The sequence below is a fragment of the Echinops telfairi genome, unplaced genomic scaffold (genome assembly GCF_000313985.2).
Source record: "Echinops telfairi isolate 266 unplaced genomic scaffold, ASM31398v2 ScPeMD7_9;HRSCAF=40, whole genome shotgun sequence".
NCBI classification, from domain to species: Eukaryota; Metazoa; Chordata; class Mammalia; order Afrosoricida; family Tenrecidae; genus Echinops; species Echinops telfairi.
The window spans coordinates 91,077,591-91,101,184 of record NW_022103906.1 but is presented as its reverse complement, the minus strand read 5'-3'; the positions used below and the strand labels follow the sequence as shown (position 1 = coordinate 91,101,184).

Below are 23,594 nucleotides of genomic sequence, written 5' to 3'. Positions count from 1 at the left end.
TGCGGGAGAAAGACTTGGCTCTCTACTCCTGGCCAGAGTCGCCGCCTCGGAGACGCACAGGACAGGGCTGGTTAGGCGTCAGAATCCACTACATGGCCGTTTGGTCTTGCTTTGAGCGCGGGACCGTTTTCGGCGGCGGAACCGTCTGCCGGGGGCGGAGCCGCGCCCGGACTTGGGAAGCCGAGCACCGCGTGACCGGAAGCGCCCCGCCGCAGCGGCAGCGTGTCACCGGTGGGGGAGGGAGCGCGCAGCGAGCGAGCGGGCGGACGAAGCCGCGGGGGCCCAAGCGCGAAGATGGCGGCCTTCTCCGGTGCGTGCGAGGGAACTGGGGCGGGCTGGGGGGCGGGAGCCACGCTTTAGCCTTAGGCGGCCGGCCGGGGACCCTGGAGGTGGGAGTGGACAGGGGGACAGAGGTCCCCCGCGGTGCCGAAGGGCGCTGTCCGTTGTATCTGCCTGTGCCTCTGGAGCCGTGGCGGCGGCGGCGAGAGGCCCGCTCCGCGCGGGTCGGGGTCGGCCCGGTGCGTTTGTCTGTCCAGACTGCGTCCCCCGTCCGTCCTCGCCGGGGCGGCGTGGTCCTGGCTGCGCCGGAAGCCTCCGGATGGCCCTGGGAGACCCCCTTCTGGCCGCCGCCGGGGGCTCGGCCCGGCTGGGGAGCGGCGGGCCTGGCGGGGGACAGCGCTCGCTGCCCCGCCCCCAACGCTCCCGCACCGAGAGGTCCCGATGGAAACGCCCTCCTCCTCCTCTGTGAATTAAGCTCTGCTGCACCAACATTAATGAACGCGCTCGCCACAGCGTGTGGATGTGTGCGTACGCAGTGGCCCGGCCCAGCAGGCGAACGAATTGTCCTTTTATTGGCCGCGTCCCCTACTCTGTGTTCTTCCACCCAGGAGTTAAGGTGACTTCTTCCACCCAGTCGTCCTCGTTTTATCATCTTCCGTCCAGTGGCCATCGTTTGACTGAGTTGTAATCTGCATTAGATAAGTTAATAAATGTAGAGAGCAGTGGGGATGTCAGGGTAGACTTTTCATGCTCTGACCTCCTGAGCCAGCTTGGGATGCAGCAGCGTGTAGTACGTGGGTCCGTTTTCTCACCAGAGAAAGTCCAGCGGAAATCGAACCTGCCCAGAGGGATTGCTGAGTTTGTTGTTTTCCCTCGATCCCTCCGAAAGCAGGGTTTGAAAGCCAAATTCCGTAGCCTCTATGGCATAGAGGAATTCCAGGCTGTCATTTTTATAGGCTCATGTCTTTGAGAATTCAGCTTAAAGTTCAGGAATGCCAAGACAACGGGCTGGAAGAAGCGTTTGTGATATGGTGAAATAAAGATAAAAGGAGAATTCCGTGAAGAATGCGAGTTTTTTAAAAGTGAATGTTCTTATTTTCCCCTAACGGTGCGTGCTGAAAGTGCTGTTCTTAAAACACTGGTAACCATGCCCAGAACAAAAACGGTGTGAAATGTATTCAGAGCAGTGCGTGGTTCCTGTATGTCCTATGAGAGTCGGGGGAGTAAACTATTTGAGAGCATCATCATTTTCAAGCCGTTTGCATTTTCGGAGAGTATAGGTAAACGCTACTGGCCAGAATTCTTAGAAAGGGCTGCATGGATATACAACTTCCCATTCAGATTTCTCTATCTGGGTTTTTCCTGCAAAGATTTAGAAGTAGGAGAGTCTTCTTTTTCTTGAAATAATGCATACTTTCCCGTTCTTCAAGTTTATATGACTTAGTGTACTATCTATACGTTTAGTGTTGCAGCTAATTGCTATGGTAATTGCTAAGGTGATTCTTCTCGCCTGGTGCAAAGAAAGTTACTTGAAAAGGGATATATGCTGTTTTCAGTTTGCAGAACTGTCTGTCTTGACAATCACAAGAAATACAAAATTCCGAAACTGGTTATCTTTGGGGTTTGGGAATATTTAAATTATTTTAATAGTAATACGTATTTTCATAGTAGTGTGTACTCGTCATTAGAATTAGAAATCAAAAAACAAATCTAAAGTAGACGCTGCCATTGAATCAATGCTGACTCATGTGGCCCCTACAGAACAGGATAGAACTGCTTCTGAGACGGTCTCTCCATGGGATGAGAAAGCCGCACCTTTCTCCCACGGAGAGGCTGGTGGTAAAGATTTATAGCCTTGGAAACCCAATGGAGCAATTCATGTCTGTCTACAGGGCTGCGCCTTGGAATTGACTTCATGGTACTGAGTTTGACAGGGTCGCTATGGGCCAAATTGACTTGACAGCAGAGGGTTTGGATTTTGGATGGCTCATTTGAGCAATGATAATGACAGAACCAACCAGGAACAACTTAGCTCGCTCATTTAGGACTGACCTTGAAGTACAATTATTTAAATATGTGCACAATTAAAAACACCAGTTCTTCATTTGCAATTTCCCAACTTTTTCAGCACCAGTACTCTCTTAGTAATCACAGTTGTGTTACTGCTGCCAGCTAGTGTGAGCTTTCCCTGCATGTCTGTTCATTTAGCTCAGCCCGCTGAGATACTCGCTTCCTTCTTGAATGACCCAGAAACACGTCTCTGTCTTTTGATAAAAAACCTTAGTGAAGGTTCCTCTGTAAGTCGCATAATTCTTACTCATCACAGCAGGTAGACACTCAGTAGCAAGCACTTGGATTGAAGTGCCAAATGCAGTAGATGTTATCTCTAATTGTATATTCCAATAAGGTAATACAAGAGGACTTCAAAAATGTGAAAGAATTCTATTATCTTTTAATTAAGTTTTTAATGAACTTCTTAGCACCACCTTGTATTAATTCCATGTTGTGCAAGAAAATAGGCTAGTAATTGAGAGCTTGAATTTAAACCCGTTAAACTCCGAAACTTATACTTTTCACCAGTACCAAGTATATACTATATGGTTGAGCTTATGCTCTAAAACCTTTTCCCCGATGAACTATAATTTTAGGAGGAGTATGATAATATGCCAAGTGTAATGTGTGTGGCTTTTAAATGACTTTATTTTCAGAGATGGGTGTTATGCCTGAAATTGCACAAGCTGTGGAAGAGATGGATTGGCTGTAAGTAGATGAATCTTAAATGTACTTACAACAACTGTGCTAAACAGTTACTATTATCAAAGATTTGGGGGAACTAGTTGGGTAAATAAATTGTGTTTTTTCTTGTGATTTATTAAATTAGAGAAAGTTGGTTTTTTAGACTTTGATATATTTCTAGCTAAAAAAAAAAAAGATTACATGTTTCCGATAAAATTATTGTTCAAGCTTAGGGTGTGAGTTCCTGGGTGGCACACAGTATCAAGTACCGGGCATTTCACCAGCAGGTGAGTGGGTTTCAGACCCGGCTCGAGGGGCCTTGCTTTTAAAGGGCCATAGCCTTGAAACCACCTCCATCACAGATCTGCTTTGCACACCTGAGTTGGAATCAACCTGGTGGCGACGAGCAGCAGGCTTGTTGTTTTGTATGACTGAGCCAGCTTAAGTGATTTATTTTAGTGATGCATGCATTGTGAACTAAACTTCTTCAAAATCTCTTCATTTTAGTCTCCCCACTGATATCCAGGCTGAATCTATCCCATTGATCCTTGGAGGAGGTGATGTACTTATGGTATGTTGAAATTTGGTGAGGTGATTAGGAGCTGGGGACATAATCCTCTGGCCATCTGTGGCCTACTTTAAGAATTGTAGGTTTAAAAATATTTTCCCCAAATTGTATTCATTCACAAGCATTCATGATACATTACTCTATTCAAGGTGCTGGGTAGAAACTGTGGGGAAATACAACAGTGGATGAGATTCACTTGAGAGGCGTAAACCTCATAGGGCATTTTGATGTGTACAAAGCTAGGTCTCACGTAAGAGAGAATGTGACCCCTGCGAAAGAGTCGAAGTGCTGCAGGATTCAAGTGTGGGAGCAAGTGGGAGCCTGGTGTTTAGTTAACTTTATTAAGAAATTATAAGGAACTTCCTCGAGGAAATAGATTTTTGACATGGGAAGGTGAAAGAGAAATGCTCTCCAGGTAGAGCATCAAGTAAAATAGGGACTGGGAGAATGTAGGACATGATCCGAGAGGAATTCTGTGAGATTGTTATTCCATAAAATACACGGGTTTAAGGCAAAGGACTCAATTTAGGGTAAGTGCTCAGCTATCAAGGTATAACTTGATAGAAGATGGAAAATCTATAGGAGTTGAAAATACATATAAGTATAGGATTATCCAAGTGGTAAAGCAAGCACATAATTCTGACATTGGAATTTATGGGGGGAATTAAAAAAGTTTGTGGAAGAGCTCAATTTTCTATTTTCCGGCAAACTTTTTGATGCCCCCTCATGTATTGAGTCAGATTATTTGGATTCTTGAGTGCTATATATATTTTTTCTTGAGTGTTATATTAAATAATTTTATATTTGTTGGCGGTGGGGAGAATTGGAAGTTTTTAAACCTGGGGGTTACATGGTTACAATTGTTTTTGGTTTTTTTTGAATTGCATTTTTATGAAAATTAATTTAGCAGCAACGTGTAGTATGGCTCTGGAGGATTGGCTGCTTTTGTAATAATTAGGTTGGAATGACGAGATCCTATACTTGGAAGGTGGTGATGGAAAAAGGGAGGGGAGAGCTGAGGCGGTGGGGAGAAAGTGATAGGGTTGACAGCAGTGACCTGAGTAACATGGAGATACTTAGTTAAATATTGAAGATTTCTACATAAACTGCACTTTCAACTTTCTTTTCTTACAGGCTGCAGAAACAGGAAGTGGAAAAACAGGTGTAAGTGCTACACTTAAATTGACTTTGTAAAACAATTGAATTTTAAAATAGCTTTAAACCTGGAGCGCAGATAGTGCAATGACTGAATGCTTAGGTGCTAACTGAAAGCTCAGCATTTCCAATCCATCAACCTCCCTGCTGGAGAAAGATGTGGCAGTCAGTCTCTATAAAGACTGACAGCTCTAGAAAGCCTAGGGGAAGTAATACTCCTTAGGGTCCCTACGAGTTGGATCACCTCTAAGGCAGTGTTTGTTTTCTTTTCAGAGTAGCTATTACTTTGAAATATATAATAAAACAATCACCTGCAAACTGTATGGGATTTATTGCTTACAGTGAATGGTGGTAGTTGTCTTCTGATTCTGACATAAGATCCAAAAGGAAATATGGCATTAAGAATCTAGTTTTAAATTAGTCTTGGAGAAAGGACCATCGTATCTTAAGTATTTATACTCACTTCTACAATATTAATAAACTGGGTGTGATAAATAAAAAGGTTGCAAATGGAGATCTGTCAGAATGGATACTGTTTCTCTTTAGTTGAGGTTCATTCAGGAGGTGCTCATGGCATATTGTGTTGAGCCGTCTCCTTTATCATTGAAGTTATCTAACTGGTATTTTGTGTATCAACAAATTAAATGAGAGCAGCAATGTTGTAGATAGGTGTAATTAAGCTCAGGTGTAATATTTTGTCATCTGCATAAATTATGAAACTGCTGTTTAATTTCTGAGTATTAATATAGAAAGTATTTGTTTCTTTAATAGGCTTTCAGTATTCCAGTTATTCAGATAGTTTATGAAACTCTAAAAGATCAACAGGAAGGCAAGAAAGGAAAAACAACAATTAAGACTGGTGCTTCAGGTAATTTTTATGTTTTCTTTTTTTGGTGTAAGCCAGTGAATCTTACGTTTGTGGCCTTTAGAAATGTAAGATGTTTGTGCATTTTTATTGCCAAGATTTCAGGATACTTTTGACTTTGTACTAGAAACCAGGAATTCTTTTTTTTTTTTTTTAATCACTTTATTAGGGGCTCATACAACTCTTATCACAGTCCATACAAACATCAGTTGTGTAAACCACATTTGTACATTCGTTGCCCTCATCATTCTCAAAACATTTCCTCTCCACTTAAGCCCCCGGCATTAGGTCCTCATTTTCCCCTCCCTCCCCGCCCAGGAATTCTAAATTATTAGTTACACATTGGGCTGCTAACCATAAGGTCAGCAGTTCAAAACCACCAGCCACTCTGTGGGAGAAAGATAGGGCTTTCTGTTCCCCCAAGAGTTTACGGTCTTGGAAAGCAGTAGGGCAGGCTGTCCTACCCTGCCCCGCAGGGCTGCTGTGAGTCGGAATTGATTCAGTGGCAGGGAATTTGGTTTTTTGGCTTTGAAGGACCCTTGGGTGTTCCCTACACAGGAAAGAGAAGCATACTGTCTTTTTTTTGTCAGAGAAGTGAGTAGGAGCCCAGGAGGTTAAAAAGTAAAGATTTAAAACGCAGATTTATATTTTTCACCCTAGAGAGTGTTCCATTTGATTAGGGTTTTTGGTTTTATCTCTGCCCTGAGTAATCATACCACAGTTTCTTTTATCTGTAAATGGTGCTGTTTCTGTTAAATGACTTCTAAATTCCATGCTCTCTTCATCTAGGACTCTCACTTTAATACAGTGTGTTCCACATTGTAAGTCACTTCTGTTTCAGGATACAGATCTGGGTTGTGACGAAACAAGTTTCAGTGGTGTGAACTGGCATATCAAAAAGTAATAATGTTAAACAGAAATGAATGAATTCATTTGTGAATGAATATGAGATTAGATAAAAGAAGTTTTCAATTCTAAATGAACTATTAACTGATGATCTACTTCCAAAAGGTCACAGACGTGAAAACCTTGTAGAATACAACCCAAATCAAAACAATTTAAAAGTCAAAAATAAACCTGGTGGAACATCGTTCTACTTTGCAACTTCTGAGCTGATATTAATTGTAGTTCATGACAACTGGTAGTCTCTTTAGGTCTTACAAGGCTGTGATAATCTGTAGCTTCAGACTCCATATAAATGAAGTGGGACTTTTGGATTATGATAAAGGACTTGCTTTTCTTTTAATGATAGTAAGGTAACTAATTGGTCCAGAAATAATGAAAGTTGGTTATTGCCAATATGATTAAAGTTTGATTAGCCATCTGAACTTATTTTTCAGGGCCCTAGTGGTTATGACAAAGATTGCTGTCATCTAATCAATTTCAAAGTACATTGAAGCAAGTGAGGAGATAGGGGCTCATCTTCCTCATATTGATAGAATAAAATCAGCATGAGGTGTAGGCCTGGTAGGGCGTGATCAAGAGTAATGTAACCAAGAGGAATTACTGAAACCCAAATGAAGACTGAGCATGATAGTGGGACAAGAGGAAAGTCAAAGGAAATAGAGGAAAGAGCTAGGAGGCAAAGGGCATTTATAGAGGTCTAAAGAAAGGCATATACATATGAAAATATATCTATGAGGATGGGGAAATAGATCTGCGTGCATATATTTATAGGTTTAGTATTAAGGTAACAGAAGGACATTGGGCCTCCACTCAAGTACTCCTCAATGCAAGAATACTTTCTTCTATTAAATTGGCATTCTGTGATGCTCACCTTCTCGATATAACCTCTGAAGACAAAGCGGGTGAATAAGCAAATGTAAAGAGCTGATGGTGCCGAGCTATCAAAAGATACAGCGTCTGGGGTCTTAAAGGCTTCAAGATAAACAAGCTGCCATCTAGCTCAGAAGCAACAAAGCCCACATGGAAGAAGCACACCAGCCTGTGTGATCATGAAGTGTCGAAAGGATCAGGTATCAGGCATCATCAGAACAAAAAATCATAGTGAATGAGGTGGGGAGTGCGGAGTGGAGACCCAAAGCCCATTTGTAGGCCACTGGACATCCCCTTACAGAATGGTCTCGGGGAGGAGACGAGCCAGTCAGTGCAATGTAGCAACGATGAAACATACAACGTTCCTCTAGTCCCTAAATGCTTCCTTCCCCATTATCATGATCCCATTTCTACCTTACAAATCTGGCTAGACCAGAGGATGTACACTGGTACAGATAGGAACTGGAAACACAGGGAACCCAGGGCCGATGATCCCTTCAGGACCAGTGGTGTGAGTGACGATACTGGGTGTATGGAGGGGGGTTGGAAAGGGGGAACTGATTACAAGGATCTACATGTGACCTCCTCCCTGGGGGACAGACAGAAAACAGACAACAGAAAAGTGAGTGAAGGGAGACATCGGACAGGGCAAGATATGACGAAATAATAATTTATAAATTATCAAGGGCTCATGAGGGAGGGGGTAGCTGAGAGGGGACAAATGAGGACCTGATGCAGGGGGCTTAAGTGGAGAACAAATGTTTTGAGAATGATGAGGGTAATGAATGTACAAATGTGCTTTACACAATTGATGTTTGTATGGATTGTGATAAGAGTTGTATGAGCCCCTAATAAAATGATTAAAAAAATCAGCATGACTTTCCTATTTGTATATTACAAATATGTGTAAAGCCATATTAAATATTAGAGGAATTAAGTCTCATAAAATATATTTGCTTTATGTTTGATGATTTTTAATTTCACATTTATGTTGGTAATTTTTCTCCTTTTAATTTGTTTAGTGCTCAACAAATGGCAGATGAACCCATATGATAGAGGGTCAGCTTTCGGTAAGTAGGTAGATTTTAATAGATGATTTTGTAATTCAGGCAGTTTGTCTTTACTAATGCTTAATACCAAGACAATTGTGACAAAACTGTCAAGAGAGATTTAATTTAGTGGACGTTACATATAGTCGCTGCAATAAAATAGTGTAGTATTGACACTATTATAGGAGTAGACAAATAGGTTAGAGGAAAATAATGGAAATAAATCTCAGTAAATAGGAGAAAGTGGTGTGCAGGAATAAACAAAGTATTTCTTCAAAGTAGGAAAATTATGATTTATTCACTAAAGAATGCTGGCATATTAGCATTCCATCTGTAACAATATATAGTTAACTGCTATCATTTTAAAATTAAAAATAAATTCTATGTTTAGGATTCATTTATATAAAACAAATTTTAACATGGAGAGGCACATATACAATTAATGAGTAGACATTTTAAATTTGCTTTAGTTTCTATTATTTTCGACTTCTCATAGGTTTTTCTATGTGTTATTGTGTCGTCATTGGGGTATTTGATCTGATTTACTTTGTAGGTAAATCTGTAGCGATAGTAACTAGATTAATAGTTATGTAGTTCCTTTGGGTTATGGCAGAGGAGGTTGGGGGAAATGGGGTGCTAATAATGTGTACAAGAATGAGGAAAATGTTTTAAAATTGATTGTGGTGATGAGTGTACAGGTCTCTTTAATGTATTTAAACCATTGTGAATTATATGTCATAACACTTAATAAAAAAAGCATCTCAGGGATAGAGAAACCACTAAAAATTGGGAACTAGAAATTATGAAAGAAAAGCTCAGAATATTTGCGTAAGAAGTTATCAAAAGATTAAAATATAATAGACAAATACTTGAGATAGAAGAATATTTGTCATGTGGATGAAGTATAGAGAATCCTTAACTAATAGATTCATGTAGATAACTGATTAATGTACTAGAGATTACCAATAAGAGCAAATCCAAATTGTCAATCAACATGCAAAGATTTAACTCGCCAGAAAGTGAAGAGATAGAAATCCAGATGTTGCTATTTGCCCCTGGTTTGCAAGAACTCAAAAACGGTAGCACATTTTCTTGGTAGAAATATGAATTATTGTTGCCTTTCTGGTAAGCAGTTTAGCATTCCCTGTTAGACCCTCCTGGAGGGTATACCCCAGGGGTTGGCAAAACTTTTGAGATGGGAGAGCTAATATTGTCCCTCAAAACACATACAAATTTATAAGAATGCCATAAGCATATATATATATATATATATATATATATATATATATTTTTTTTTTTCCTACAACTAGTCAATCTGGTTACAAATGTTGGGTTTCTAATTATTAATAGTCTCACTTTAGGCAACTAACTTACTATTCTTTTTTTTTAAATCTTTTAAATTAATTTTAAAAAATCATTTTATTGGGGGCTTATACAACTCTTATCACAATCCAGACATACATTCATTGTGTCAAGCACATTTGTACATTTGTTGCCTTCATCATTCTCAAAACATTTGCTTTCTACTTGAGCCCCTGATATCATCTCCTCTTTCCGGCTCCCTCCCCGCTCCCCACTCCCTCATGAACCCTTGATAATTTATAAATTATTATTTTGTCATACCTTGCCCTGTCTGATGTCTCCCCTCACCCACTCTTCTGCTGTCCGTCCCCCAGGGAGAAGGTCACATGTAGATCCTTGTAATCGGTTCCCCCTTTCCAACCTACCCTCCCTTCACCCTCCCAGTATTGCCACTCTCACCACTGGTCCTGGAGGGATCATCCATTCTGGATTCCCTGTGTTTCCAATTCCTATCTGTACCGATATTTTTACAAACAAATGAAATCACCATTATCTGAAAAATAGCCTTTAAATTTTACTTCTGAGCCATACGTATGTATTGAAAGAGCAACTATTAATTCAGGAACTGCAGTTTGCAGGCCCTGGTCTATCCTATTGAAATAAAAGCGGTGTGCAAGATATATTTACATAAAGGATGCTTGTTGCAGTATTATTTGTAGAGATACCTGCCAACAAGCTGAATGCTATCGCTAGGAGCATGCGTAACAAATGTTAGATTATTTTCAAAGGCTACTGTGCGGCCATTACAAAGAATAGATGAGGCCTGTCTGGCTGACGGGGAATTTTCCCCAGGTGTTGATGGAGAAGTCCCACTGCAGAGAATAGTTACGACAGAACCTGAAGAATCAAACTCCTTCCCCTGCCCCCCAAAGACTTGCCCTCCACTATAAGATATATGATTTTTATCTGTATAAAAGAATTTCAAATATAACAATTATAAGAATTTGTCATTGATAGATAATTTCAAAAGTTCGAAGTTTTATGTAATGCAGTACCCAAATGTATAAGAATTGATACTCTGCTTTATACTCAAATATAAATTTGATTGCTGGTAAGGGATGAGGTGCTTTTTTTTTTAATTTAGAAAGTGAGATAGTTTTTAATTTTTAAAGATCATTGTATTGGAGACTCTTACAGCTCTTATAACAATCCATACATCAGTTGTATCAAGCATATTTGTATATATGTTGCATCATCATTTTCTAAGCATTTACGTTTTATTTGAGCCCTTAGTATCAGATCCTCTTTTTCCCCTCCTTCCCTCACCCTCCTGATGAGGTGCTTTTAAACATTAGGAAATGATTTCTAAAGGCTTTTTTACATCGAGGTGCTGAAAATGAGGGTAGCAGTTGCTGTTTCTTTTCATTACAGACGAAAGCTAAAAGCTTGCCAGTAAAACGCCCACTTGGTGACGGTCACTGATTTACAGTGATGTATAATAAACCTCTCTGAAGGTTCTTACAGTGGTCAGTAGTGAGCTCTGGTGGTATACTGGTTACCTATTGGGCTGTTAACCACAAGGTCAGCAGATTGAAACCCCCAGTGGCTCCTCTGGAGAAAGATGAGGCTTCCTAGGTTACAGCCTGGAAACTGACAGAACAGTTCTACTCTGTCCTGTAGGGTCAGCTCCAGGGCAGTGAGTTTTCTTTTGTTTTAGGTATTAGCCAGTGACAAATAAGTATATATTTAAGCATACTTTTTTTTTCCCCATATGGTTTCTGGATCTGTGGATTGGGGAACAGATCAGAAACAGTTCCTGTTAAATTTTTTTAGGGTAGTATTCACCCAAGCTCTAACTTAGGCTTACTATCAAAGCAATAAATACTTGTATGGCTGTATCCTCCTCCTATATGGGACTTTAGAGAACAGTTGTGTAAGCCCATCTGTGTTGGTGATGTCACTGCCGCTAGTGTAAATCAGGCTGGGGCAATGTTGATTCCTTTCTAAACTTATTTCAGAATACCTGATTTATACAGTCTGTACTAATACGTTTTACTGTGTATGTGCTTTGTCTTTCTCTCAAATCCAGCAATTGGATCTGATGGTCTTTGTTGTCAGAGCAGGGAGCCAAAGGAATGGCATGGATGTAGAGCAACTAAAGGACTGGTGAAAGGTATTCCATAGCATGTGTGCTTGTACACTTGGAGTCGATGGATTATTGACACGGACTTTCCGTACGTAGCTGTAACTTGAGGACTTGAACAGATTTTTGTTGGTACAAAAAGACTTTGTAATGTTTTCCGTATGGAACATAGAAAATGGTCATTGAGAAACAATACAAAAATGGTTACAGGCTAAATGAATTGTGTGTGAGGTAACTTATTTAAATTTCACAGTATTTTGTTTGCCCTTATAGGGAAACACTACTACGAAGTCTCCTGTCATGACCAAGGGTTATGCAGAGTTGGGTGGTCTACCACGCAGGCTTCCTTAGACCTGGGTAAGCATTTCTAAAGTAACTGAATTTGGTGTGGGTTGTTAGCATTTTATTTTATTTCCAAAGGCAATGCAAGCTTAACCATACAAAAGTTATATTTGAGGGATATGAGAATAAAGCTACTTATGTATACCCTACTCTATTCCAAAAATACTTGAAGCAAATTTCCCAAATGCATAAATCTTAAAATAGTGTAACATCAGGTGGAATAAGTGAAGAATATGAGGCCAGCCTGAAGTGAGTAGTTGTGAATGTGTGCTGCAGAGTACTGCATAGAGGCTTGCGGTTAGTATAAATTCAGTCACCGAATTTCTTAACTGGCCAGAGCACAGAGGCACGCAGTGTCAATAAGTCCAGTGTCACCTAGTCTCCCAGGCCAGCAACACTTCACTTTGCAACATTTGGAAACTTAAACAAGGATTGCCTGGTGTTATTTAAAATGAGTGACTGTAGTCTAGTGCCAATTAAATCACTTCTTTTAGAAGGCTTTTGGGTTCATATTTGTTATATTTACTCTTGTCACATTTTAAATCCAGGTACTGACAAGTTTGGCTTTGGCTTTGGTGGAACAGGAAAGAAATCCCATAATAAACAGTTTGATAATTATGGAGAGGTAAGCTAACTATAGTGTTTCCTTCAACATAGCTTTCGTAAACTTTCTTGTGTATTTATTCAATCATGATTTAACCTGAAGATAGAGAAATGATTTCTCAGTTACAAGTGGATTTTTTGTGTATTCCCCACAGACTGTTCAGATTTGGATGATGAAGAAATACTATAAAATGAGATGAATGTGTATTGGTTACAGTTTTCTTGTCACTCATGACTAGCCTATAAAAAAGAAATGACATGGGGGGGGTTGTCTAACTTCCTTCAGCTACACAAGGCATGCCCGGCCCTGCCAGTTCTGACACCCAACTGCACTCCCACAAGCACGCTACTTCTCAGCTGGGTTCAATCATTCATTGCAATGGCACACAGAATTCAGACAGCACTCATGATTATGGGGCTTATTAGGAAATTAACAGGTTTAAAATGCTCAGGATACAGTTATTCAGACAGGACCCCTCTTAGTCTTACGCCTCTGGTCTTAGGGTTCTCAGCCGTAGGACTCATTAGCCTTTGCCCTGCTTGGGCAATGTTACAAAGCTCTTTAAGGCCTATCAGTAAATGTTGAAAGGGCACTTCACCCAGTGTCAGCCTGAGAGCACTCGGCTCCATCTCTGAGTTAGCAATCCTAGCTTGGCCAGTTAAGTGCCTGAAGGCCCTGAGCGTTAGTTGCTCTGTGGATTGGAAAGTCCTCTGCTGTGTCAATGTCCTGCCTTTTGGTTCTGCTGCTGTTCTCGAGTGCCAGAGCTGTCTTGCGCTGGAAGGAAGTTCACTGTGCAGGGATCTTGTGGTGCAGAGGGAACACTACACTACTGACTCCTCTTTTTTAAAAATCATTTTATTGGGGGCTCATACAACCCTTACCACAATCCATACGTACATCAATTGTATAAAGCACATTTGTACATTCGTTACCCTCATAATTCTCAAAACATTTGCTCTCCACGACAAAACGCCTCTTTTAAAAAAAAAACCAATCCGCCAACCCGGGGCCTTTTTTTTTTTTTTTTTTTTTTACCCTATTTGTACATTCATTGCCCTCATCATTCTCTAAACATCTGCTCTCCACCTAAGCCCCTGGCATCAGCTCCTCATTTTCCCCCTCCCCGCTACTTCCTCCCTCATGAACCCTTGATATTTTATAAATTATTATCTTGTCATATATTGCCCTGTCCGACGTCTCCCTTCACCCACTTTTCTGTTATCCATCCCCCAGGGAGGAGGTCACATGTAGATCCTTGTAATCGGTTCCCCCTTTCCAGCCCACCCTCCCTCTACCCTCCCAGTATCACCACTCATTCCACTGGTCCTGAAGGGATCATCAGCTGTGGGTTCCCTGTGTTTCCAGTTCCTATCTATACCAGTGTACATCCTCTGGTCTAGCCAGATTTGTAAGGTAGAATTGGGATCATGATAGTGGGGGGAAGGAAGCATTTAGGAACTAGAGGAACGTTGTATGTTTCATCGGTGCTACATTGCACCCTGACTGGCTCGTCTCCTCCCCGAGACCCTTCTGTAAGGGGATGTCCAGTGGCCCACAAATGGGCTTTGGGTCTCCACTCCGCACTCCCCCCCTCATTCACTATGATTTTTTGTTCTGATGATGCCTGATACCTGATCCTTTCGACACTTCATGATCACACAGGCTGATGTGCTTCTTCCATGTGGACTTGCTTCTGAGCCAGATGGCAGCTTGTTTATCTTGAAACCTTTAAGACCCCAGACGCTGTATCTTTTGATAGCTCGGCACCATCAGCTTTCTTCACATTTGCTTATTCACCTGCTTTGTCTTCAGCGATCGTATCAGGGAGATGAGCACACAGTGATAAAATTTTTGTTCTTTGATGCCTGATAACGGACTCCTCTTTTGCTGGCAATGAAATCCCCTCCTGCTTCTGAGGTGACTCACTTTATACCCACGGGATGGCAATCACAATCAACCCAGTTAACAGTAGCTTACAGTTGAATTGTTTGTGTGTTCTTTTTTTATAAATGCAATCATAGAATATTTCTTTTGTGTCTGGCTTATGTCATTTAACATCGTGATTTCAAAGTTCATATTGTAGCACATCTTAGAACATTACTCCCTTTTATGGTAGGATAATAACTATTGTGTACATTCATGTGTTTATCCATTCTTGTGTTGATGGACACTTGGGTTGTTCTCTACTATTTGACTGTTGTGGCTCTTGCTGTTGTGAACCTTGGTGGACAAATATACCTTAGAGCCCCAGTTTTCCATTCTTTTTGGTATATATTTTGGTGTGGAATTATCTTATAATTCTATGCTTAACTCTTTGAGGAACTATCAAACTTCCATAGCAGCTACATTATTTTATGTATCAATCTTCAGTGGATGAAAGTTCCAATATATGCCTTTGCCAACATTTGTTGTTTTCCTTTTTAAAAAAAATTATCCTAGTGGGGTGGTCAGACTCGACCTGATGCCAGCAAGTTTGGTGTTGGATTTGAATATGGAGCTGGGAACCCTGGTGTAACATAGTGGGTTATGTGTTGGTTTGCTAACCTTAGATCAGTAGTTTGACTCCCATCTGTTCATTCCTTGGGAGAAAGGGAAGGCCCTCTGCTCTCATAAAGATTGACAACCTCAGAAACAAAGATACAGTGTTTGTCTTTTTGTTGTTTATTCGTAGCTTTAAAATATATATACTGGTATAAAACCTTTACCATATGTAGGATTTTCAAATATTTTCTCATTCTGACGGTTTTCTTTTCACTTTCTTGATACTATCCTTTGATACATGAGCTTTTCTTTGATTGCTCATGCTTTTGGAGTCATAGGTAAAACTCCAGTGCTAAATACAAGGTTTATCTCAGGGTTCCCTTCGAAGAAGTGCCTGGGTGATGCGTGGACTGTTTACTGAAGGTTGGGGGGCACTTCGGAGGCGTGGCAATCTCGGAAAAACCAGCCATTGCCAACTCTGGGTCCAGTGCTCTTACAGAGATGGAATAATCATGAGTTGGAGTCTCTACTCTTAACCACAGTGGGATTGGCTTTCCTTTTTAAAGCTTTATGGCTTTAGCTCTTCTATCTAGGCCTTTAATTCATTTTTAGGTAACTTTTATGTATGATCTGAGTTAGAGAGCCAACTTTATTCTTTTGGATATGGGAATTTTTTTGCCCCAGAACTCATTTCAAATTTTTTGATCAAATTGTAATTATTCTGGTAAGCTTAAATATCTAGTATGTGGGACGAGCTCAAACCACTCTGATTCTAAGTAGCCTGTTGAATCCTTCTATTATGTATATGTTATAATAAACGTTGTTGCTTACCTATACTTAATCAAGGACCCCTGGTGGCGCACAGTGGTTACTCTTTGGGCTGCTAACTCCAAGGTCAGCAATTTGAAACCACCAGCTGCTCTGAGGGAGAAAGAAGAAGCTTTCTACTCATGTAAAGCGTTACCGCCTCATAAAGCCACACAGGCAGTTCTGCTCTGTCCTCTAGGTCACTGTGAGTCAAAATCGACTTGATAGGAGTGCGTCTTGGTTTATACTAACGCCACAAGGAATTATTTTAAAACTGAAGATTATAGCCTCAAAACCCTAGTATGTTTCTACCCTGACATATAGGCTTACTATTAACAGTTATGAGTCAGGATGGACTCAATGCTACACAACTTTCTTTTGAGCTTTTACTCTTATTTAAGATTGTGCTTCTTATTAACAGCATTTGACACTCTGGTTTCCTAGGAATTCACTATGCATGATACCATTGGATGCTACCTTGATATAGATAAAGGACATGTCAAGTTTTCGAAAAATGGTAAGCTTTCCATGGGTTGTCTTAGTAGATAAATGATAAGTGGTATTTGGTATGTCTTCATTTTTAATCCCTTCTCCCCCTTCTTAAGTCCTTTCTCCTCCTTTCCCTGATTTACTTTTGAACAAATATTATTGTTGAACATTTGTTGTGAGTCAGACATGTGGGGCTGGAGAAAACACAGTAGACAACACCGCATTACTTCTCCAACACTTACACACTGGTGGGAGTAGCAGACAGAAACATGTCAGGTGAGAGTGCTAAGGATTAAAGGAGGGAAGGAAGTGGAGGGTGAGATTCCTCTGGAAGTGTGTTTCTCTCTATCTTCTCACATAAGATGGCATAAGAAGTCAAGAATTCAGGGGAACAATCAAGGCTGGAGATAGATCTTTGGAACCCATCAGTTGTGGATGAGATATGAAGCCTACGGACTAGGTAGGCTCACCTAGAAAATAACCCACTGCCACCGAGGCAGTTCAGACTCATAGCGACCTTACAGAACAGGTAGAACTGCTCCTTTGAGTTTCCGACTGTTTATGGGACAGAAAGTCCTGTCTTTCTTCCATGGAGCAGCCGGTGGTTTGGGCAGCCCACTACATAACCAGTAAGTACACTCCTAGAGAATGGGAGCACACAAAGAACAGAGGAGATCAGGGGCCTGGGTTGCCTGTTGGCTACTAGATAGCAAATTAAGGTGGAATGTGTTGAAGTAGAAATAAAAGAGAAGGCTCCTGAAATTAGGTGAAAGTGTTTCAAGGAAGAAGAAATGAACAAATTGTTTACAATGCCACGATGGGTCAGTCTAGAGAGATGAATACTGAGACGTTACCACTAGATTGGCAAGTGGAGACCACTGTCAAGCTTGAGAGGGAACTCTTTGGTAGCATGAAGAGTGGGCATGGAGGCCTGATTAGGAGTCATTTCAAGAGTGGAGTGAGAGGAAATGCTTCCAGTCACATGGAAAACTCCGGGAGTCAATGGGAGCTCAAGGGAGGTCTTTCTGTTTCAGGGGAGCTATTATAGTATCATATATTATATACTATATCCCTGAATGCTCATTGAAGCGACCCAGTTGTCAGGTGCTGTCAGGGTTTTGGTTTTCAGATTTGTGGCTCATAGCAGTCTCCTATGACAAAATTGCCCCAGGTGGTATTCTAGGCTTCTTCATAAAAGCGGAGTAGAAGCGCCCCAACCGTCAGTTTTTCAGTTAGCTGCTGAGCCACTTGACCAAGTGGAGCACTTGGCCAAGGCTCTTCAGACAAGAAATTTTTACATGTAGAAGTGGAGGGGGCGATTTTAGAAATAATGAGGTAGGTCTTGGAGGAATGGCAGCACAGTGTGTATCAGTGCTAACGGAGGGAATGCAGATGTGGTGTGAGCATACAAACATTCTTTATTGATTTTTAAAATCGCCTCTTATTTTAACAGGAAAAGACCTTGGATTAGCATTTGAAATACCAGCACATGTGAAGAATCAAGCCCTCTTTCCTGCCTGTGTCTTGAAGGTAATCTAGTTGAAAATTGTGCTGCAATTAGAAGCTACCGTGACTTGCATTACTTTATAATGTTTCGTTTTCTCTTAGTGTATTGCTAGGGATACAGATTTTAATTTTCTCCTTTATTCATTGCTAGAATGCAGAACTAAAATTCAACTTTGGTGAAGAAGAATTTAAGTTTCCCCCAAAAGATGGTTTTGCTGCTCTTTCCAAGGCACCGGATAGTTACATTACGAAATCACCGCACACAGGTATGCCACGGATGAGCAGGATTTCTGGAATGAGATATTGATGAGAATTCTCAGTAAGACTGCTTGGTGTTAGTTACATATACTCCATCTACTGGCATGGTACGCATTTTTGTTTAACACATCAATAAAATTAGGTTTCAAAACTTGATGCTTAAATTCTTAATTATTTACTTTTCCATTTTGGGTTCTGTCATGAAGTCTGTGCTTATGAATTCCTGGTGCACTGTGCTCTGGCCTTGCTGTGCATGGATTATTTTATCTAATCTTCACAACCGTGTAAGGCAGGCTTCCCATTTTACACAGAGAACTGAAGAGTAGGGATTTGAAGTTAAGTTGTTCAAGGTCACAAAACAAGTTAGGAGAGCTGAATTCAAATTCAGGCACTCTGGCTCTGAAGCTCTTACTGTTAACCTTTATAGTGTCTAGTATGTTTAAGTTACTTAGAGACACGACATCTCATAACTTGCTTGCTTTATCACCAAACAAGGTGATTTCCAGAGATTGTCAATTGCAATTATTCCTGGTAGATATAATTTAAAGAAGACTTGGTCCATTTAAGGAATCTTACCTTTATTTCATTTTGTTTGAGTCTCTTCTATAGTTTTAAATAATTGTTACTAAAAATTTTGTGTTGGGATATTTGTACTAAAGTTTTCATTATAATGGTATTTTGCGGTGTGATTTGAAAGCTTTTTTTTTCTCCCTAAGGCAGTGCACAGGTGACACAAACAAAGTTTCTCCCCAACGCTCCAAAAGCTCTCATCATTGAGCCCTCCCGAGAGTTAGCTGAGCAAACTTTGAATAACGTCAAGCAGTTTAAGAAATACATCGATAATCCTAAATTAAGGTAGGTAAAGTTCTTTCTGTGCTTAAATATCTGTTGTTTAGGTTTGAGATGTTTTAAAGGAGTTAAGTGGAAAAAATAAATTTAATATGTGTACACACAGACATGATTGTGTGAATTTACACTTTAATGGAAACAGTTCATTTTTATATAGATTTCCAGTTTATCTGGTAAGTGATAAATTTAATTGGAGAAGAGCAAATAGAATAGTGTCTGTTCTTGTTAAGAGTGTACAAAACATTATCAGTGAAAGTTACTTTCCTGAAGGAAACATTTTATTCAATACTAGATTCATTTTATCAGTTCATCTACATAGAAGATGCATTTCTGTACATCTAGAATATTGGTAAGTGGTATATTGGGTTACATGTTGGCTGCTAACCTCAAGATGAACAGTTCAAAACCACCAGCTGCTCCATGGGAGAAAGATAAGGCTTTTTATTCCTACAAAGAGTGAACAGTTTAAGAAACCACAAGAGCAGTTCAACTCTCAACTGTAGGCTAGCTATGAGTTGGAATCGGCACAATGACAATGAGTTTGAGGGTTTTTGTGTGTGTTTGAGAGTGTTGGTACTGACAAGGATGATTCCAGACTGTCTCACGTGGTGACTTTCTTCCGTGTGGGTTTTCAGATGGGTCACTGTCAAGTTTTAGGGGGCTCTCTCTGCTATTTGGTGGTGCAAACGCCTAATGCTTTCAGCTGCCAGCTAAGCGATTGGCAGGTGAGTCCATCCAGAGGCACCGCTAAAGAAAGGCCTAGTGACCTGCATCCACAAAGCAGCCGGTGAACAGCTCGGGAGCATAGTTCTGCCCTGATGGAGGCGGGCCGTACTTTGGAACCTACTTCATGACAACCAGCTTGGAGTTTTAATAGCGAATTGTGGTGAATATTTTTCATGTGCCTGTATTTTTTTTCCTGTTATATGAGTTGTCCTTTCATTTTCTTGGTGATATTTGAAGCATGTAAGTTTTAAAGTTTGATGAAGTTCAATGTGTGTGCTGTTAGTGGTGCTTTGGGTGGTATATCATGAATATTTCATTGTACGATTTAAAATTTTCAGGTATTAGATTTAGGTCTATGATCTGCTAGAATTAATTTTTGTACAGGAGTTTATCTAACTTGATTTATTAACATGTGCAAGCCCATTTTTTCCTGTATCATTTATTGAAAACACTATTTTCTCCCATTGAATGTTTTAACCTGAAGCAATCTTTTTTCATCTAAAATTTTTTTGAAGTATTTGGAATAAGCAAAATTCAAATAGAGAAGAATATTTTGTGAAAAATAAGGCTTTTCCAACTTGTCTCCCCCAGTTTCCGATGATCTTCCCAAAGAAAATTGTTTTGCAGAAGTAATATGTAAAAATTCAAGAATACATGTCTGTAAGGGTAGGCTGAAGGCAGGTTTTTGAAGTTATAAATATATCCTAATACGAAGGAGTATATTGAGCAGGAGTAGTTTTCTTTGTGTTCCAAATTCCACATTCTGTTTAGTTAGGTTCCCTAATTTTGGCATTGTGTTCGGCCATGTGGCTGTGGGAATAAAGAGCTTATTTTCATTAGGCTTCAAACTTATTGTGGATTCTCTTGTCAATACTTTGTTGTTCGTTGGCATTGAATCAGTGCTTCTCATGGAGACCTTGTGTGTAACAATAAAATGTTACCTGGTCCTGTGTCTTCTTCATGGGGATAGGCTGGAGTTCCTTGTGGAAGCTACTGTGGCATTCCATCTCATTGTTTCCCTTATTTTTGCTGACCTCCTGTTCTATATAACAGGTTGTGCTTTTAGCAGTTCTTTTCCTGATGATGGGTTCAGACTAAGCGAGCACAACTCTCACCATCCTTGCTTTTAAGGAACATTCTTCTAATATTTCTTCTAAGACTAATTTGTTCATTATTTCTTCAGTCCATGGTATTCAGTATTCCTTGCCACCACTATAGTTCAAATAGATCAATTCTCTTTTCTTCCATCCTCATTGCAGGACTCTGAGGAGGTTGAAAAGATTTGAGCCTGGTGCACTCTAGTCATCAAAATGACATCTTTGCCTTTAAAAACTGCCCCCCCCCCCCACTATCATGATCCCAATTCTGCCTTGCAAGTCTGGCCAGACCAGAGGATGTACACTGGTACAGATAGGAACTGGAAACACAGGGACTCCAGGGCGGATGATCCCTTCAGGACCAGTGGTGTGAGTGGCGATACTGGGAGGATAGAGGGAGGGTGAGTTGGAAAGAGGGAACCGATTACAAGGATCTACATGTGACCTCCTCCCTGGGGGACGGACAACAAAAGTGGGTGAAGCGAGACGTCGGACAGGGCAAGATATAACAAAATAATAATTTATAAATTATCAGTGGTTCATGAGGGAAGGGGGAGCAGGGAGGGAGGGGGTAAAATGAGGAGCTGATGCCAGGGGCTTAAGTGGAGAGCAAATGTTTTGAGAATGAGGAGGGCAATGAATGTACAAATGTGCTTTATACAATTGATGTATGTATGGATTGTGATAAGAGTTGTATGAGCCCCTAATAAAACGATTAAAAAATTAAAAAAATAAAAACTTTTCTCAATGGATGCTTTCGCTGCACTCAACCCAGGATAGTACGTCATTTGATATCTTGACTGCTGCCTCCATGAACCTTGATTATTGATCCAAATAGAGTGAAATAATTGATACATTCAGTTTATTCTTAGTGTTGTTTATCAGTTCGATACAGATCAAAGGATGTAAAGGAGAACTTATTTTTCTACTTTATCACTCTGATACGCATTTCAGGGAGCTTCTGATAATTGGAGGGGTTGCAGCCCGGGATCAGCTTTCTGTTTTGGATAATGGGGTAAGTTGAACTTTTTGTTACAGCGTTGTGCTTAGGTAATGCATTTCTGTTTTGTTCAAGAAAAGCCAAACGAGGCTAAAATTAGTGCAAGCTTGGAAGAGTAGGTGTTTGTTCAACTATATCATGAAAAGAGCCTTGGTAACCTACTGGGTTAGGAGTTGGACTACGAACCACAAGGTCAGCAGTTTGAGAGCACCAGCCGCTCCACAGGAGCATGTTCTCATGAAGCTTTCCAACCTTGGAGCCGCAGGGGCAATTCTGCTGTTCTGTAGCGTCGCTGTGAGGCAGAATCGGCCCAGTGGCAGTGAGTTGTTGGGTTGTTGGTTTGCTTTTTCAGATGTCTTGCAAGTTCCCCTTTTCCTTCAGAAGTAGACAGATGCATTCCTTTTTTTTCACTCTTTGAGGAGTTGAGGATTTCCATCTAGTAAGAGTTACTCTTGGAGACAATTAAAAAAGAGGAAACTGGAAAGAATCGAAATAAAGATGAAGTAGCAGGTAGTGGTGTTTTTCCAGTCATTTTCAGGAAGCGTGAAGAATGGCAAGGCAGTGACCAGTGGCTTCAGTAAGGAGGGAGATGGTTCGGAGCAATGTGAGCGCCTTGAGGTCAGGGAAGCAGTTGGCAAGGAAAGCTAGCCTTGTGTGACCCTTTTATTGGGGAGAAAGCCTAAGCAATTCTAACTTGGCTATGCTTGACCATGTTGTATAGCTAAGTACAGGTTATACAAAAGGAGGACTCAAAATATTTCTCATATATGAAGTAATTATCTTTTATACTTTCTTTCCCAAATTTTTATTCTTTAATTTAAACCACCTGATACTGTGTCGGGGCAGCAACCGTGTCTTTCCCCTGCATTCCCTTGGTTCTCCTCCCTGTCCAACAAGATTTCATGCTGCGTAGACTTACATTTGGCCTGACTGGGCATATTAATCAGTCTTTCAAATTATTATACTTGTCGACACTAATGTAAGAAATATTGCTTTAATGTGTTTCCATCTAGTGTTTGATATTTTAGTGATTGCACCATAGATTTAATGGGTTTATTTCCAATTTCGGTTCCTCAAACCCATTTCTCATATAAGAATATTAAGTTTTTAAAAAATGTTTAGTTGTAAAGCTGTTTGGGACTTATATATGCATTCTTCAGTTGTATCTCAAAACTTAACAATGGTAGATGACCCCAGTGACAGAGGAAAGGCAGTGCTATTGCATTACGTTCTTGCAGGATTGAATGCCATTCTACTTAGATGATGTGTCTCCCTGCTCTTTTATTGTCATTATATTCAAATATCTTCCCTTGTTCTCGGATTCAGAGAAACCTGACACTGGGACAGAGAGCAGCTTTGGAGTGAGGGAGTAGAACTATTTTGGTTTTTCAGTCTTGTGCTGTATTATGCAATATGTGCAAATGGAATAGTGCTGTATGGGTCATATAAATGTTTCTCTGAACTTTGTGTTTTCCAAACCAAAGGGCCTTGTGTTTGCTTTCATCGTGACTTTAATTTACTGAAATTGGGGAGCGAGAAGTCTTAACACGATTGGTTAGAAT

The 23,594-nt window shown here is 40.4% G+C and overlaps 1 protein-coding gene across 2 annotated transcripts in view; it reads left to right on the top strand.

Annotated features, from left to right (window-relative positions):
* Positions 1–262: 262 nt before the first annotated feature.
* Positions 263–23,594, top strand: part of DDX1 (DEAD-box helicase 1) — a 39,754-nt gene continuing 16,422 nt past the window's right edge. Inside the window, exons 1-14 of one of the 2 annotated variants that reach the window (XM_045286667.1) lie at positions 263–310; positions 2,988–3,039; positions 3,523–3,586; positions 4,718–4,747; positions 5,510–5,606; positions 8,402–8,449; positions 11,820–11,903; positions 12,147–12,230; positions 12,764–12,840; positions 16,552–16,624; positions 18,050–18,126; positions 18,254–18,368; positions 19,077–19,215; positions 21,987–22,047. In XM_045286667.1, coding sequence (XP_045142602.1) covers positions 295–310; positions 2,988–3,039; positions 3,523–3,586; positions 4,718–4,747; positions 5,510–5,606; positions 8,402–8,449; positions 11,820–11,903; positions 12,147–12,230; positions 12,764–12,840; positions 16,552–16,624; positions 18,050–18,126; positions 18,254–18,368; positions 19,077–19,215; positions 21,987–22,047 — 1,017 coding nt within the window. In that variant the 5' untranslated portion in view covers positions 263–294. Of the gene's footprint in view, positions 311–2,956; positions 3,040–3,522; positions 3,587–4,717; positions 4,748–5,509; positions 5,607–8,401; positions 8,450–11,819; positions 11,904–12,146; positions 12,231–12,763; positions 12,841–16,551; positions 16,625–18,049; positions 18,127–18,253; positions 18,369–19,076; positions 19,216–21,986; positions 22,048–23,594 lie in introns of those variants that run through there. The other variant, XM_004696046.2, reaches the window with a different exon arrangement.